Below are 16,784 nucleotides of genomic sequence, written 5' to 3' on the forward strand. Positions count from 1 at the left end.
CGTGGCGTGCCCCATCTGGAGAAGATTTGATTGAGGGTCTTCTGATCCAGCTCCCACTCGTGTGATAATGTCTTCTGTCTGCTTAACGAGTCGGCGGGTACATTGTCCGTGCCTGGGACATATTCCGCCCGTAGGGCTACATTGTGCATTATAAGCCAGTTCCAGATTTTTTGTGACTCGCGAGAGATTGTCAGCGACCGCATCCCTCCCTGTTGAGATAGAGCATGGTCGTAGTGTTGTCTGTCCTGACGAGCACTAGGGAGTTTTTGATCCTTGGTAGGAAAGACTGCAGGTCCAGGAAGACCGCTCTCAGCTCGAGCAGATTGATATGGAGTTTTTTCTCTGCAGCTGACCATTTTCCGCTTATCTGCAGCTCCTGCAGAAAGGCTCCCCCAACCTTCTAAGGAGGCGTCTGTTGTAATGACATGGGGAGCAGCTGGAAGCAGGAATGTAAATCCTTGAGACAGGTTTTGTGATGACATCCACCATCGCAACGCTTTGACCATCTGAACAGTCACCTTTATGCGGTCGTCGAATGACCCTGTGCATTGGACCCACTGCCTGGAAAGTGCCTCCTGCAGAGGGCGCATCCATAGACGGCAATGAGGGATCAAAAGTATGCACAATGACATCATCCCCAAAAGGGACTTGAAGAGGCGGACCGTCAACACTTTTTTCGAGGCCACTCCAGAAGCCAGTGCTAGGAGTTTGGTTTTCCTCTCCTGCGATGGGAACGCTCTTGCAGAACGTGTATCCAGGGTTGGGCCTAGAAAGTTGATGGTTTGAGAAGGTCGCAGTCGATTTCTTCTGGTTGAGCGTAAGACCCAGGTGATTGAAGAGACTTAGACAGGCGTTGGAAGACCTGGACGCGTCTTCGAAGGATGGTGCCTTGATTAGCCAGTCATCCAGATATGGGAAGACGTGATGACGGTGCTGTCTGATGTATGCCGCCACTGGGGAAAGACATTTCGTGAAGATGCGGGGTGCAGACTTGAGTCCAAAGAGCAGGACACAGAACTGGAAATGCCTGCCCGCTACTGCAAATCTCAAGTACTTTTTGTGATTTTTGTGAATTGGTTTACGGAAATAAGCGTACTGTAAGTCCAGAGACGTCATGAAATCTCCCTCCTCCAAAAGATGTAAGACTTCTAGTATTGTTACCATGCGAAACGTCTGCTTCTTCAGGAATTTGTTGAGGGCCCTGAGGTCTAGGATCGGCCTCCATTTTCTTTCTTTCTTCTGAATCAGAAAGAATCGGGAATAAAATCCTTTTCCCCTCTGTGATGGTGGTACCCTCTCTATTGCTCCCTTCTGGAGCATGACAGAGATTTCTCGTAGAAGCAGCTGTATGTTCTTGTGATGCCTTGGGCGAGGTGGAGTTTGTAGAGGTCTGTTTATGAATTCCATGGAATGGCCGAATTGTATTAATTGAAGGACCCAAGAGTCCGTAGTAATTATCCTCCAATTTTGTAGAAAGTGGGTAAGTTTTCCTCCAATTTTTAATAAGTGAGATGAGGTCCGGACTGGCTGAATAAACAAGTAATTGTCTTCGTCCGTTATTTCTCTTTTGTCCTTTACCCCGAAAGGACGACTTTCCATACGAGGATTGTTGGCCTTGTTGCTGTTGGCGTTGCTGGTACTGTGGTCTACTTTGGTTGGAAGAGTAAGAGGACCTGTATTGGAAACTTCCTTTGTAGGAATATTGACCCCTTCCTCTGTTTCCTCGAAAGGACTGATTTTTATATTGGAGTGTGCCTAGGGCCCTTGCAGTGTCAGTGTCCTTTTTAATATTTTGTAGAGCCTCGTCAATTTTGGAGCCAAATAGTAGTTGGCCGTCATATGGCATATCTAGAACCTTTGACTGCACCTCAGGACGGAATGAGGTCGCTTTCAGCCATCCTTGGCGTCTCAAAACCGCTGCTCCAGATAGTTGGCAGAATCCTGTCATAGCGGCGTCCATTGCACGGTCTATAATTTCTGATGCTGATGTTTGACCCTCCAGAAGTATTGACTTTACCTCCTCTTTGGATGCATCAGGCAATTCAGACAGGTATGGGGCTATATCCGCCCACAATTGCCTATTATAAAGGCCAAGAAGCGCTAGGGCATTTGCCGCTTTGACAGTCATTGCCGACATTGTGGAAAATCGTTTTCAGATGTTGTCCAACTTCCTTCCCTCTTTATCTGGCGGAGCCGATAAGGGCGATGAGGGATTTCTGGAATTTTTCTGCGCCGCCTGCTTCACCACTGAATTAGGTTTAGGATTACCGGTCAAGCAGGCCGGTGCCGTATTTGGAGCTTTGTATTTTTTGTCCAAACGAGGGACCATTGGCGAAACAGAAGCGGGATTCTGCATAACTTGAACCCCCTGTGTCCAAACATAATCAATAATAGGAATTGACCTCGTTGACTTCTTGAGAGGTTCCTTGAAATTGTACAGGAAGCAGTCCTGCTCCTGTGAATCCATTGTAAGCGCCCTTTCCACCACATTATGGAAACCACCAATGTCAACCGGCGGAGAATCCGACGTTGCGGACACTGGAGATGCTGGGGAAGGTATAAAGTAATCCTCCCACTCCTCATGGACAGATTGATCGTCCTGCAATTCACCTTCCTCTTGTTGTTCCTCCACTTCTTCTTCATCAGAAGACTGAGGACTTGGTAAATGCACCCATTCTTTCTGAATAGATAAGGGCGGCGGCCGCGGTCTTGGCAATGGAGCTGCCATGGAAGTTGGAGGAGCTGGAGATTCTGGGAACCTCTGCTTGTAATCTTGGATGAGGTATCGCAGATCTGTAACTAGAGATGCTGGAAGACAGACCATAGGTGTAGGTGGTGGATGAACGACCTCTTCCTGAACATCCTCCTCATCTGAGCTCTGGCATTTAACATGCAGTTCTGAGGGGCTATTTGCTTGAAACATATCCCCGTCATCACATGCTGGTGGCAAAAGTTGCACACGGATAGAAGTTAACTCCGGCGTCAGCGTCTTTCTCTTGATCTTTAGACGCACAGAAGCTGTTTGAAATCCAGAATCTCTCTGCATCGACGAGCCCGTCGACGGTGTGATCGTTGAAAGAGTAGTGTTGACAGTTGTCATAGCCTGTGAATCTGTCGTCGACAGGGTCGTCGAAGGTATAGATGCTGTCGTCGACAGTGCCGTCGTCGATGGCATAGATGTTGCCGTTGACGGTGCCGTCGCCGACAATGACTTAGTTGACTGTGTCTTCGTCAACTGTGTCTTCGTCGACGGTGCCTTCAACGACGAGGCCTTCGTTGACGGGATCTTAATAACTATCGTAGACGATAAAGCCTTACCCGCCGTCGACGATGGGGTCGTTGTCGATGAAGATAATGACGACGATGCCGTCGTCGTCGAGAATGTCGTCGTCGACGTAGGGACATAAGCAGGAGACACTGCTTTCTTGGACGCTGAAGATGTCGTCGACGAGATCGCCGTCGTCGACGGCGCAGGCTTCCTGAAGGTGTGAACCTCTTTCTAAGAAGCTGTTTTCGACATAGCCTCTAAAGACTTTCTTGGTGTCTTCTTTTGAGGAGTGTCCAGGGGGCTAGGGAAAGCAACCCTTGGCCTTTTCAGAGATATTTTTGAGGAGACTGAAGAGCCTCCACTTTCCTCAGAGGAATCCAAGTTATCTCTATCTTTAAGCCTTTGGTTGGAGCCAGATTAAAAGGCGTCCTTCTCGGTCTTTGAGAGTTTTGGTAGAAAAGGTTCGACATACCTTGCAGTCCTTAGCTGAATGATCAGGATAGAAGCAGTACAGGCAGTCCTTATGTTGGTCATCGATGTGAAGTCTTTTCTTCCCACAAGAGCAACAGGCTCTAAAGAGACCTTTCTTAGGAGTGTCAGCCATAGAGTATAGCTTTCACTTTAGAAAAATATTCCAATTGCTGAAGAAAAACCTGTGAATAAACAAACCTGAGTAGAACTCAGGAGAAACTCCCTTAGCACAACGTGCGGTAGAAAATCTGAGGGACTGAGGCTCCTGCCAAGAGGGTTCTAGAGGGGGGTGACAGCTGATTGGCTCTTCCCTAGAGTTTGGTCCTTTTTACAAAAGGACAGGGATATGTTACTAAGGTGAGGCCTTTAGGCCTACTATTCTCTATATGTCTATAGGACATTACTTATTTATGTACCGGGGACTCCCATCCCTGCGACGGGGAATGATTCAGGCATGTGAATCTATGAAAGACACCCATAATGCTGGCTGAGACTGCCCACATGCACGCTGAGAACTTCGGCCAAGTGATTTTCAATCACACAATTCTGATGAGTCTAGTTCCCCTTGCTTGTTGATGTACCACATTGCAGTAGTATTGTCTGTCAAGACTTGTACTGACTGACTGCGAATGAAAGGGAGAAAGAACTTGAGAGCCAGACGTATCACCCGCAATTCTACCAGACTGATATGAAACAACTGTTCAGTCCTCCGATCTGCATATCTTCGATATGAGCTCCCCACCCTTGAGTGGAGGCATCCGTTATGGCTGTAGGCATCGGAGGGTGAAACGGCTTCCTTTGACACAAACTGCTGGACACACTCCACGATTGGAAATCCAATGCAGGGTGTCTGGAGATCTTGATACGATGTCTGGGAATCCCTGCTGTACTGAAACCACTGCCTGCGGAAGCACAACTGGAGGGTCTTCAGGTGCCAGCAGAATTCAGGAGGCTAACAGGCGCATGACCTTTGGGACTGGAAACATTGCTCCATTCTGAAACATTGGAATTATAGCCTGAATGTCCAGAATCCTTTGAGGAGGAAGAGGGAAGGCTCAGCTCACTATAGTGTCCAGTACTGCCCTTATAAACCGGGAGCGCTGAGAGGGCTCTAAGTGAGACTTATACTTCTTGATGGAAAAGATCAGGTTGAAAACCACTGAGCCGTCAACCGCAAGTGATGCAACACCATCTTCGGAGACTTGCTCAGTCAATTGTCTAGGTAAGGAAATCTAGATTTCCCAACCTTCAGAGAAGGACTGCAACCGCTGCCATCACCTTTTTGAAGACTTGAGGAGCGGAAGCAAGACCAAATGATAGGACTGCAAACTAATAATGTTGAGATCCCACCGTGAAGCGGAAATACTTCCTGTGTGACTGCAGAATTGGGATGTAAAAGTAAGCATCCTGCAAGTCGATTGAAACCGTCCATCTTCTTTCTCCAGAGCAAGAAGAACCTGAGCTAGGGTCAGCATCCTGAACTTTTTCTGTTTGAGAAACCAATTCAAAATCCTGCCGCATAGGATCAGGCGCATATCACCAACCTTCTTGGGAATCAGGAAATAACGTGAGTAACAGCTTTGACCCCATTCCTGCTCTGGAACTAACTCCATTGCACCCTTTTGAAATAAGGATTGGACAATCTGTTGGAGGAGCTGGAGAAAGCAAACTCTTCTGTGGTGCAAAGGGTGGGGTAAATTCCAGGAAAGACAGGGCATACCCCTTTTCCACAATATTTAACACCCATAGGTCTGATGTAGTTACAGATCTCCACTGTTGTTGAAACTGTGACACCTGACCTCCCACCAGTAAAGCATGCTCTAGGATGGGAACACTAGGGGTAAGAGAGGTGTAGGTAATACTCTATTTCCACAATGTTTAACACCCATAGGTCTGATGTTATGAATCTCCTCTAATGTAGAAATTGGGTCACAGGTCCTACAACTGGTAAAGCATGTTCTAAGATGGGAAAACCAGAGTTGCGTTCCTGCAATGTTGGCAGAGGAGGAAGATGATGAGGGAAGGGCAACTTCCCGTTGCCTACCCCTTCCACATCCCCTGTAACTTCTGTAGCTGCAGATGTCGCCCATGGAAAGAAAAGCTTCTGCCAAAACCTCAGAATATTTTAAATTGCCTATAATCCTTGGGCTGAGATTGAAGACCCAAAGAACAAGCTGTTTGTTGCCTTGCACTCCTTAAAATGTTCCAGGACAGAATCTACTTTAGCACCAAACAAACTAGTACCAACAAAGGGCAAATCCATAACAGCACTCTGCACATCCTGAGAAAACCCAGAACCCTTCAACCATGCATGCCTTCTGATAGAAACCGAAGTGCTGATTGCTCTAGCCACAGAATCAGCAATATACAGCCTCAAATGTATAACTTGATGGGCTGCAGCTTGGCCATCACTCAGAAGTTAAAAAATGTGTCCCTTAACATCATCAGGCAATTTCGGAACAGACTTGGCAGAATTCAACAGAGCATGAATCTAGTGACCCAACAGGCAGGTTGCATTTGAGGACTTAAATACCATGCTGCCTGATGAGAAAACTTTTTTGCAGACTGTTCCATATTTTTGGATTCCCTAGCTGCAGGTGAAAAAGAAAAAGACACAGAAGTCACCTTCTAGGAACATTAAGCCTGACCAACTAAACTCTCCGGTAAAGGATGAGAGGACAAAAAGAACAGATGCTGTGGGGACGGCTTACACCTTCTGGCTATTGGCCTTGAAACAGCAGAGACCATCATTGGCTTCTGCCAAATGTCCAAAATCAGCTCTGTTAAAGCCTCATTGATGGGCAACAAAGTCTCAGATGATAATAAAGAACAATGGAGTACCTCAATCAGAATATTTAATTTGAGCTCAGTTGTGGAAAGAGATTAATCCAACATTTCTGTTGCTTCCCTTATAATTGAATTATAAGAAGTGACTTGTGGAGGTGGACTACCCTTAGGAGACAACAATCATCATTCTGGAGACGTCTCCAAACTACTTTCCTCCCTCAACTCTTCAAAGTCTGGGTCTAATAAAAGCACTATATCACGCTTTTTCACTTGTTGGGGATCTTTTTTGTCAAAGAAATATTGTCCCTCTTCCATGAACGGTTGGGCCTTTCTCCTCCACCTATGTTGCAGCTTCCGCACTGGCGCCAGAGGTAGAATGAGGCACCGGAGTCAAAGCTTGCAACGTTGGAACGCAGAAAGTGGCGCCGGAGAAGTCACTTGCGGCATTGGCGATACCTCAACAGGTGGAAGGATCAGAGGAGAAAGAGTACTTTTTTTAGGAATCCGCTGGAGTCTGCCAGGAAACCTGAACCATCGGCATGAAGGGCATAAAAGGAGCTTGCTGATAAGATGTAGGAAAACCTTGAAATGAAAAAGGTTTTTATAAAGCGCATGACTACCCAGAGGCATTTGAGCGCTATGGCGGTGACCAAAGAGGGAGCCAGCCTCTCTGGGAAAAGCCAGGTCTTTAGATGTTTTCGGAACATGAGGCGGTTCGGTTCTTTACGGAGGCTCAGAGGGAGGGCGTCCCAGAGCTTAGCAGCATTATAGAAAAAGAGCCGCCCCGCTTCTAGCTTTCTTGATCATGGGTGTAACTGCTAGATGAAGCTCATCTGAGCGTAGTCTTCTGTTGGCTCTGTAGGGGCGGATCAGATTTTTAAGGATAGGTGGTCCGGTTCCTTTCAGAAACATATGGGCTACACACATGGACTTGAAATGGATCCTTTCCTGTACCGGGTGTCAATGGAGGGCACGCAAGGAAGGTCTTGCTGAGCAGCGATTGGGAGTCCCCGTAAGCAGCCTTGCGGCCGAGTTCTGCAAGATCTGTAGTTTCATGACTGCTAAACTGGGCGCACCCAAGTAGAGGGCGTTGCTGTAGTCTATTCGGGACTGAATCAGGGCTTGGAAAGCAGTTTTTGGGCTTGGCTAGGTAAAAGGGGAAGCACCTTGCGTATCATTTTTAACAGCCCATAGCACGGATGCTGTGGTCTTCCTGGCTGGGGTTTTAAATGAAAGTTCTTGGTCTAACCAGACAACAAGATTTTTGATCTCTGTTTTAGGTGATGATCTGGGCCCATACATGATGGCTACCTTCCAGAGATTAAGCCAGAGCACCCATGGGGCTTACAGGTGAACCAGATGGAGTAATCAACCTTTTAATGATGCGAAATATAGCAATAAAAAGTGACTGGGATTTGTACCCTGAGCTGGGAAAGCTGGGTACACCTTCTCTGGTTAGGGAGGAGGAACTGGATCCGAGATTGGCACCATGTCCTGAGGGGAAGTCGACTGTGGCACCGAAGGCGATGCCAGAATTGACGCCGGAAATGGAACCAGAGACAAGTCTGGAGTTTCACCCTGTCCACTATCCTCCGAAGCTGGATATGGAGACACCAGCCTCGACAACTCATTCTTCGAAGAGCTATGTCGAGAACCATGACGCCGCTTCTTATGTTTTTTCCTCACCAACTTCTATAGATTGAGGAGATAGAGCCTTTGATCTAGGACGAGACTTGCGACACACCCTTTTCTCATGTCTTGCTTTGGCTATGAACAGCTTTGCCTCTCTTTCCTTCAGGGCCTTCGGATTCATCTGTTGACAAGAGGAATAAGTATTAACACTATGATTCGACCATAAGCACCAAAGGCAGATGTAATGAGGCTCAGTGAAAGATATCTGACCCTCACGGTCTTTTCAGGGCTTAAATCCAGATTGGAGACATTTTTCCCAAACAAACACACTAAACTGGAATTTTTTTTGACAATTCTGTAAGGAGAGTTAATAAAAACCATTACGCGTCGAAGGCGTAGAAAAAAGGGAACCAGCACGCTGATTGGGGCTTCTTATAGCTCCACTAACGTCATGCGATGCCGCGTGTGGCGTCATGATGTACCAATGCCCCTGTTGACATGGGAGAGCGATCGAGCAAGTTCATGTGGAATGCTGGCGCATGGAGATATTAAAAATGTGAGGAATCTCCAGGTAGATGTATCCATCAGAAGAACATTATTGTTTATAGGCATGTGTACATGTGGGATAATATCACTGAATTATCACTTTGAAATGGGCAGTATGCTTTCATACTGAACTATGGTTTTATTCCATTTGCTGAATATGAACTGTATATTTCTAACTGTGTGCTTCTTTGAGATAAAGATTGATGATTATAGTCTCCGTCCTGGGTCCACTGCAATGTCCAACAAGTGATCGTAAAGTTATCTGCCTGAGTTTTTTGGGGGGCAGGTTAGACATGGGTGGGAGGTATAGACTTTATAAAGATGTTAAACTGTGCTGCTTGGGGCAATTGTTTTGTAGACGTTTTAACCTGAATCAGCTTTTTTAGAAGTGGCATTGTTTTTGTTTGAAAAAAGATTCAACTTTATGTAGGCTATTGCAGGTTAGACCACTTAATTAAAAAAAAAAACATGCATTTGGTTTAACATTAAAAACAATCTTCTCTGAAAATGTGATCTACCTATTTGTATGCAATTCAAATGTATCCAGGTGTCTAGTCCAGACACATTTTGCTTTACCAGACATTTTTAAAGGTCCTATTGAAAGATAAATGTACCCTGGTGTCAATCCCCAGGTATGCATTTCAAAACCTTAAAATGTTTTGACTGGTATGTGGTACTGACCTACAAGATATGGGAATTGCTTGCACATTCCTTAATCTGCACCACTTATGTCTTTCTCCCAGACTAAACACACACCAATCACTCCTTTTTTTCAGGTAGACTCTACACATCAATCAAAATCACACAGGGTACAGCCTAACCTGTCATGCTCTTTATCCACCAAATGGTACCGTGCTCGGAATGCCACAAGTCTAGCATAGTAGGCTGGAGCTGGTATAGAGACCGAGCGCGTGCAGCGTACATAAGTGTGGCACAGCTGGTATGTAAGGATCTGGAGCTCATCTGCCGTAAAACGGTTGTCATCCCATAGGACATAGTAGTGCGACGGTCTGCTCGTGCCCTGGAAGAAAAGCAAGGGAAAAGTTTATACGAGCATTAGAGCTGACAAGAAAGGAAGTCAGAAATCTTGCGCAATAAATACATACAAGGCAACAGTAACACCCCTTATTTTTAAACGTATCTACTCCTGTAAATGGGAGGATCTGGATATTCCCAACAGTTAAGCCGGCCTGTTTAAATTATTGCTTTCCCCAAATTACACTCTCTCCGGAATACTCATATATAGGCCCCCTGGCCCAGCCAGCTCGTGGGCGTCCGCCCTCCCGGAGTACATAGCCCCTATGCTGTTAAACACTACCAACTTCCTGCTCATTGGTGACCTTAACATACACCTTAACGATACATCTTGCCCCATTAGCACCAATCTCACGCTGGATCTTGCAGCATTGAATATCACTCTGCACAATTCGGGCCCAACGCATAAGGCAGGGAACCTTCTTGATCCCATTTTCTCTAATTTGGATACTATAACAAGCTGGCCTCCCCTACCCATCCCTTGGTCAGACCACTACCTGGTAGAGTTTATGATAATAATTGATCAGTCTCCTAAGCCTCCAGTAACTCCCATAGAACCTAGATTAACCAGAAATTGGAAAAATCTGGATTCGGGTAAACTCAACTCCTGTCTTGAGAACACAAAACCCCTCTCCTCCGTGACTAGCATTGAAGAGGAGGCGGCCATCCACAGCTGGCTCACCTCGGCTGTCAATGTGTGCCTCCCTCTGAGGAAGAAAAAGTACAATCTGCACCACCCTCCCGCCCCTTGGTTCGCAGACCTGTTAAAAAAGGAAAAAACCATCTACAAAAGCCTTAAGCGGAAGTGGCGCATTCACTATGACCCCTGCACCAAGCGACTGTACAAAACGGCTCTAGCCAAATATCATGCACTCTAATACAGCTAGAGCAGAATATGTCACTGTGACTATACGTAATGCACAAAACCGCCCCAAAGCGCAAGCACCATGTCTAGACACAATGCAATGCAATACTTTGGCAACATTTTTTATCTCCAAAATCGATAACATCTATGCCGACTTCAGAGATCCTCGATTTACAAAAGGGGGTGGTGATGAACAGAGTGTCTGAATTGAGCAGACCACTCTTACCCAGTCCAAAGATCAGGGCTTAATCCATCACCGTTATTTATCTCACTGCCCCATCCCAGCTCAGAATCTGGCTATATGCAAATCAGTCTGTCCCTGGCCCAGTGCATCATGGGAACAGGGCAGACTAAACTACCAAGCCAATTCTTTACCAGAAAGGAGACAAGCTACCGGGGACCGGTTTCTGGCATTTCAGCCTCTTCGGCCCGGCTTGCTTGAATCCTGATGGAGCAGTGAGAAAGGGACTCATGTCTGAGTATACCCTGCCACACCTATAGTGGCCAAAATCGATTTACAAAAGGGGGTGGTGATGACTTCAGAGATCCTAGCACCACCCACCCACTCTCTGACCGGCCTACAATGCCTGTCCCCTGCAAATCCGAGCCACCGGATCATACTCCTCACTCTCCCTTACAGCAGCTAACTACTTGGGACCCTCTAGATATCACCATACTGCAGGAGATCATCAGCAATATTAAATCCGGCTCCCCGATGGATCCTACCCCACCCCCACCCAAATTTTACAATCCCTCGACACCCCCTCCCTTAATCTTATTCTCAAATACTTAACACCTCCCTTAGGGAAGCCAAGGTCCCCAGCACATAGAAACACGCCATGATAGAACCGCTATTGAAAAAAAGCAAATGCAGACCCCAACAACCCATCCAATTTCCGCCCCATTTCACTCCTTCCGGTCTACTCCAAACTTTTGGAAAAACACATTAATACACAACTCACCAAACACGTTGAAACTTGGAACCTTCTTCACCTATCTCAGTCTGGCTTCAGGTCTGGTTTTTCGACAGAATCTACTCTCTTGGGGGTCTCTGAGACTATTCGATGCCAGGCCGACAAAGGGGAAACAGTGGCACTTATTTTGCTCGACCTAAGTGCCGCTTTCGACACTGTTTCCCACACCATCCTTCTTAACATCCTTAAGTCTTCCGGCATCACTGGCTCAGCCCTTGAGTGGCTTGCAAGCTTCCTCTCCAATCGCACTTTCCAAGTTTTCTCTTCCACATCGGCTTCCAAAGTACATAAATCTGTTCATGGTGTCCCCCAGGGCTCCATTTTGAGTCCCCTACTTTTTAATCTATATGTAAGACCTTTGGCTACCATTGCGGAGCAAGCTAGACTCACCATCTATTCTTACGCCGATGATACCCAGATCATCTACTCTCTCTGTACTGGCCAGCATTCCACTACTTCTTCCCTTTGCTCAGGACTTAACAATATTGCTACCTGGATGTACGAAAATAAATTAAAACTTAACGGGGGAAAAACCGAACTTCTCCCGATTGGTCACTGTGAGAAGTTGGCCCGATATGCAACGTTCGCTATTCTAGCGACCGCTATGTATCGTTCCAACGACCCACATTGGTGAGCAGCGGTTGGGATTTGAGCTTGCTGTTGTTTTACCACACGTATCCTAAGAATATCTTGTTGAAAGATCGCACAAGTACTGTTAGTACATATAACTAAAGCTTAGAATACTCTGAGTTCTACTGAACCAGCTGTTGTAGCTCCTCAAGGCTTAGCACACCTTGGCTACAACTCTTAGCAAGGGAAAAGTAGGTAAACACATAGTGTAGGTAGGTGCATCACTTACACCACACTAGAAGCAGTATGTCGGTCACAGGAGGAAACATTGAGTCTCCCCTGGTGTCAGTTGACCCTCCACAGGTCATCCCGTCAAGATATACTGCGCTTAACTTCCATGAGTTACGACAAGTATGTACCTCTAGGAAAATTAAGCAAGGGGCTAACCCCACCACCTCCTTTCTGATTGGTCTCCTAGAGACTTATGATGCCAGAAAGGCTGAGAAGCTTCTTAGCCCTTCTAATCCAGAAAGAGACATGCCTCCCCTCGAGGGAACCCGGGACGATCCTGACCTCATTCACCTCGCAACCGAGAACGGGGATGTGGAGGAGGATGAGGATGAGGATCTCTCTGGGGACGAGGCAGATAAGGGACAGGTAGAAGTCGGCAGACTGACACGGTCCAACTTAAGCAGACATGATAGTGGTACTGGGGGACCCCCGGCGCTACTGTCAGGTACGCTTAACATTGGGAATGGACGAGTTAGGTCTCTATCAAGAGGCTCTAACAGATCCCTTCGAACCAATGGCTCTCACAACTCTTCTCAAAGAGGGATGACGTCCCCTCAGAGGAGAGTGTACGAAGCGAAAGAAAGGGCAGCTAATCTAAGGATCGAAAGGGAAGAACTTGCCCTGGCCAAGGAAAAGCTTGCTTTCGTTAGAGAGCAACAGTTAAGTGGGGCAGTCCCCACTGGTGGCAGCAATGTACCTAGTAATAGGGAAAAGAGTTTCGATACGAAACACCTTGGGAAGATAGTGCCCCCCTTTAAACAAGGGGACGACATCCACAAATGGATTACTGCTTTGGAGAGGGCCTGCACTGTGCAAGGCGTTCCCCAGAGTCAGTGGGCGGCTATCTTGTGGCTCTCCTTTGAAGGTAAAGGAAGAGACAAGCTCCTCACCACAAGGGTAGAGGACGCTAACAATTACCAAGTCTTGAAGAATACACTCGTTGAAGGGTTCGGCCTAACCACTGAACAGTACAGGGTGCTGTTCAGGGATACCCAGAAAACGCAGTCTCAAGATTGGTCTGATTTTGTCGATTGTGCCACTAAGGCTTTTGAGGGCTGGTTGCTGGGCAGTAAGGTTACTGATTACAAAGGATTGTATAATTTGATGATGAGAGAACAAATTTTAAACAATTGTCAGAACCAGTTGTTGCATCAGCATCTTGTCGACTCGGATCTGACCTCTCCTCAAGAATTGGGGCAGAAGGCAGACAAATGGGTTCGGACGAGAGTTAAACAGAACCAGGGCCAGAATCAAGGTGGTCAGAAGAAAGCAGACCAGAAGGGTAAAGATTCTAAGGGGGAACAAAATGACCAGAAGTCTTCGACAGGTCCCCAACAACCCAAAGAGGGTGGGGGTCAGGCTCCCCAAAAGAAGAAAGAAGGCCAATCCAAACGATGGTGCCAGTACTGTAAAAGTAAATCTCACTGGTTTAGTGAGTGCACCAAGAAAGGAGGAGGGCAGACTCCTGCCACTGCAGCCCCTAAGGCACCTGTGCCCCCTAGTACAGTCAGCAGTGGTAGTGCGCCTCCCAAGGGTTTAGTAGGGTTAACCCTGGGTTCTGAGGGGCGTGACAACTTAGTTGGCACACTCACTCAGGCTGTCCTTGTCAGTACGGGGGACGCGGACGTGTCCCCTGACGTAAGCCCCAATACTTTGGGCAAATACAGACAGACGCCTTTTATAAATGGAAAGATGGCTCAGGCCTATAGGGACACTTGTGCCAGCGTCACCATGGTGACGCCTAACTTTGTGGACCCTGGACAGATCATGCCAGGTACAGAATTCCTGGTGACCAATGCAAGCAATGTCACTACCAATCACAGTATGGCAATTGTAGCTTTCTCCTGGGGAGGGGTAACTGGCCAAAAGAAGGTTGTAGTGAGTCCAGACCTCCCAGTGGATTGTTTGTTGGGCAATGATTTGGAGTCGTCACAATGGTCAGAAGTGGAGCACCGGACTCACATGGAAATGTTAGGTTTGCCAGCACATGTGTTCGCTGTGACTAGGTCGCAGGTCAGGAAATGCCCCACTGAACAGGTGCTGGATCCTGGAACAATGGACCAGACACCTCCCAAGAAAAAGAGCAGTAGGGTTAAGGCTGCGCCTTCCCCCTTGCCCCAGGTCGAGGATCAAGTCTCAGAGGAGGCTGACCTACAGGAATTGAGGGAAACTGAGCCGAGGGAGTTCGAACTTGATCAAGTTGAATTCTTGGGCTCAGGGGGACCCTCAAGGGAAGACCTGGGGAAGGACCAGTTAGACTGCCCTTCTCTTGAACCCCTCAGACAGCAGGCTGCTGCTGAGGCTGCTGGGAACGCCACAGGTACCCACAAGGTATACTGGGAAGATGGACTCCTGTACACTGAGTCAAGAGACCCCAAGCCTGGCATGACCAGGAGGCTGGTCGTCCCCTTGTCTCAGCGTGGTTTCCTACTTACCTTGGTCCACGAGATTCCCTTAGCAGGTCACTTAGGCCAGACGAAAACGTGGGACAGGCTTGTCTCGCACTTTCACTGGCCTCACATGAACGAAGATACCAAGGAGTTTTGCCGCTCCTGTGTCACTTGCCAAGCCAGTGGTAAGTCAGGTGGCACGACAAAGGCCCCCCTTATACCAATGCCTGTGGTGGGGGTGCCCTTTGAACGGGTGGGGATCGACATCGTCGGTCCCATGGAACCACCGACAGCATCAGGGCACAAGTTTATACTGGTGGTAGTGGATCATGCCACCAGGTATCCTGAAGCTATTCCCCTTAGGACCACTACAGCACCTGTTGTGGCAAGAGCCCTAGTTGGAGTATTCTCCAGAGTGGGCTTCCCTAAGGAGGTCGTCTCCGACAGAGGTGCAAACTTTATGTCGAGCTACTTAACTGCTATGTGGAAGGAATGTGGTGTCAACTACAAGTTCACTACGCCCTATCATCCACAATGCAATGGGCTTGTTGAGAGATTCAACAGGACCCTAAAAGGGATGATTCATGGACTACCGGAAAAGCTTCGGCGTAGATGGGACGTCCTGATCCCCTGCCTCTTGTTCGCCTACAGAGAAGTCCCACAGAAGGGGGTTGGCTACAGCCCTTTTGAACTTTTGTACGGGCATCCTGTAAGAGGACCCCTGTGTTTGGTGAAGGAAGGATGGGAGAGACCTCTCAAAAAGCCTGCAGCCAACATAGTGGACTATGTGCTCGGCCTCCGCTCGCGGATGGCTGAATACATGGAGAAGGCATCCGAAAACCTTAAGGCCAGCCAAGAACTCCAAAAAGCTTGGCATGACCAAAAGGCTGTCTTGACTGTTTACCAGCCCGGACAGAAGGTGTGGGTGTTGGAGCCAGTGGCCCCAGCAGCACTCAAGGACAAATGGTCCGGGCCCCACACCATCCTGGAGAAAAAGGGAGAGGTCACCTACCTGGTCGACCTGGGAACTCCCCGGAGCCCCCACAGGGTGCTTCATGTCAACAGGCTAAAAGCATATGTCGACAGGAAGGACATGAGTTTGCTCATGGCCCTAGATGAGGGACAGGAAGAGGAGAGTGATCCTCTCCCCGACCTGCTCACTCAGAATCCTGACGATGGCTCGGTAGATGGTGTTGTCTTTTGTGGCAGCCTCTCCGAACATCAACAGAGCGACTGTAAACAGGTTCTTCAGTCGTTCCGACATCTGTTTTCTCTGACACCCAGTCAGACCGATTGGTGCACCCATGAGGTCGACACTGGTGACAGCTTGCCCGTAAAGAGTAAAATCTACAGGCAGCCTGATCACGTTAGAGACTGCATTAAAAGTGAAGTGCAGAAAATGTTGGAGCTGGGAGTCATTGAACCCTCGGATAGCCCTTGGGCTAGTCCCGTAGTTCTAGTGCCGAAACCTCACACCCAGGGTGGTAAGAGAGAGATGAGGTTTTGCGTAGACTACAGGGGTCTCAATGCAGTCACTAAGACTGACGCCCACCCAATACCAAGGGCAGACGAGCTTATTGATAGGCTGGCTTCGGCCAACTACTTAAGTACGTTTGACCTGACAGCTGGGTATTGGCAAATCAGGTTAGCTGAGGACGCCAAGCCTAAAACCGCATTTTCAACCCCTGGTGGGCATTATCAGTTCGTGGTGATGCCCTTTGGTCTGAAAAATGCACCTGCCACCTTCCAACGGTTGGTGAATCACGTCCTTACTGGGCTGGATGACTTCTGCGCGGCGTATCTTGACGATATTGCTGTCTTTAGCTCCACCTGGGAGGATCACCTGGTCCACCTGCGGAAGACATTGGAGGCGCTGCAAGCAGCAGGCCTCACTATCAAGGCCACCAAGTGCCAGATAGGGCAGACACAGGTTGTATACCTGGGCCACCTTGTAG

The 16,784-nt window shown here is 47.9% G+C and overlaps 1 protein-coding gene across 2 annotated transcripts in view; it reads right to left on the reverse strand.

The window, feature by feature from the left end:
* The window catches only part of LOC147731457 (protein argonaute-1), a 418,093-nt gene that overhangs the window by 14,022 nt on the left and 387,287 nt on the right, over positions 1–16,784 (reverse strand). For both annotated transcript variants that reach the window (XM_086956498.1, XM_086956499.1), the window contains exon 18: positions 9,526–9,725. In XM_086956498.1, the coding sequence (XP_086812624.1) occupies positions 9,526–9,725 (200 nt within the window). The remainder of the gene's footprint in view (positions 1–9,525; positions 9,726–16,784) is intronic.

This window comes from Lissotriton vulgaris, chromosome 2_1 (genome assembly GCF_964263255.1).
Source record: "Lissotriton vulgaris chromosome 2_1, aLisVul1.2, whole genome shotgun sequence".
Taxonomy (NCBI): Eukaryota; Metazoa; Chordata; class Amphibia; order Caudata; family Salamandridae; genus Lissotriton; species Lissotriton vulgaris.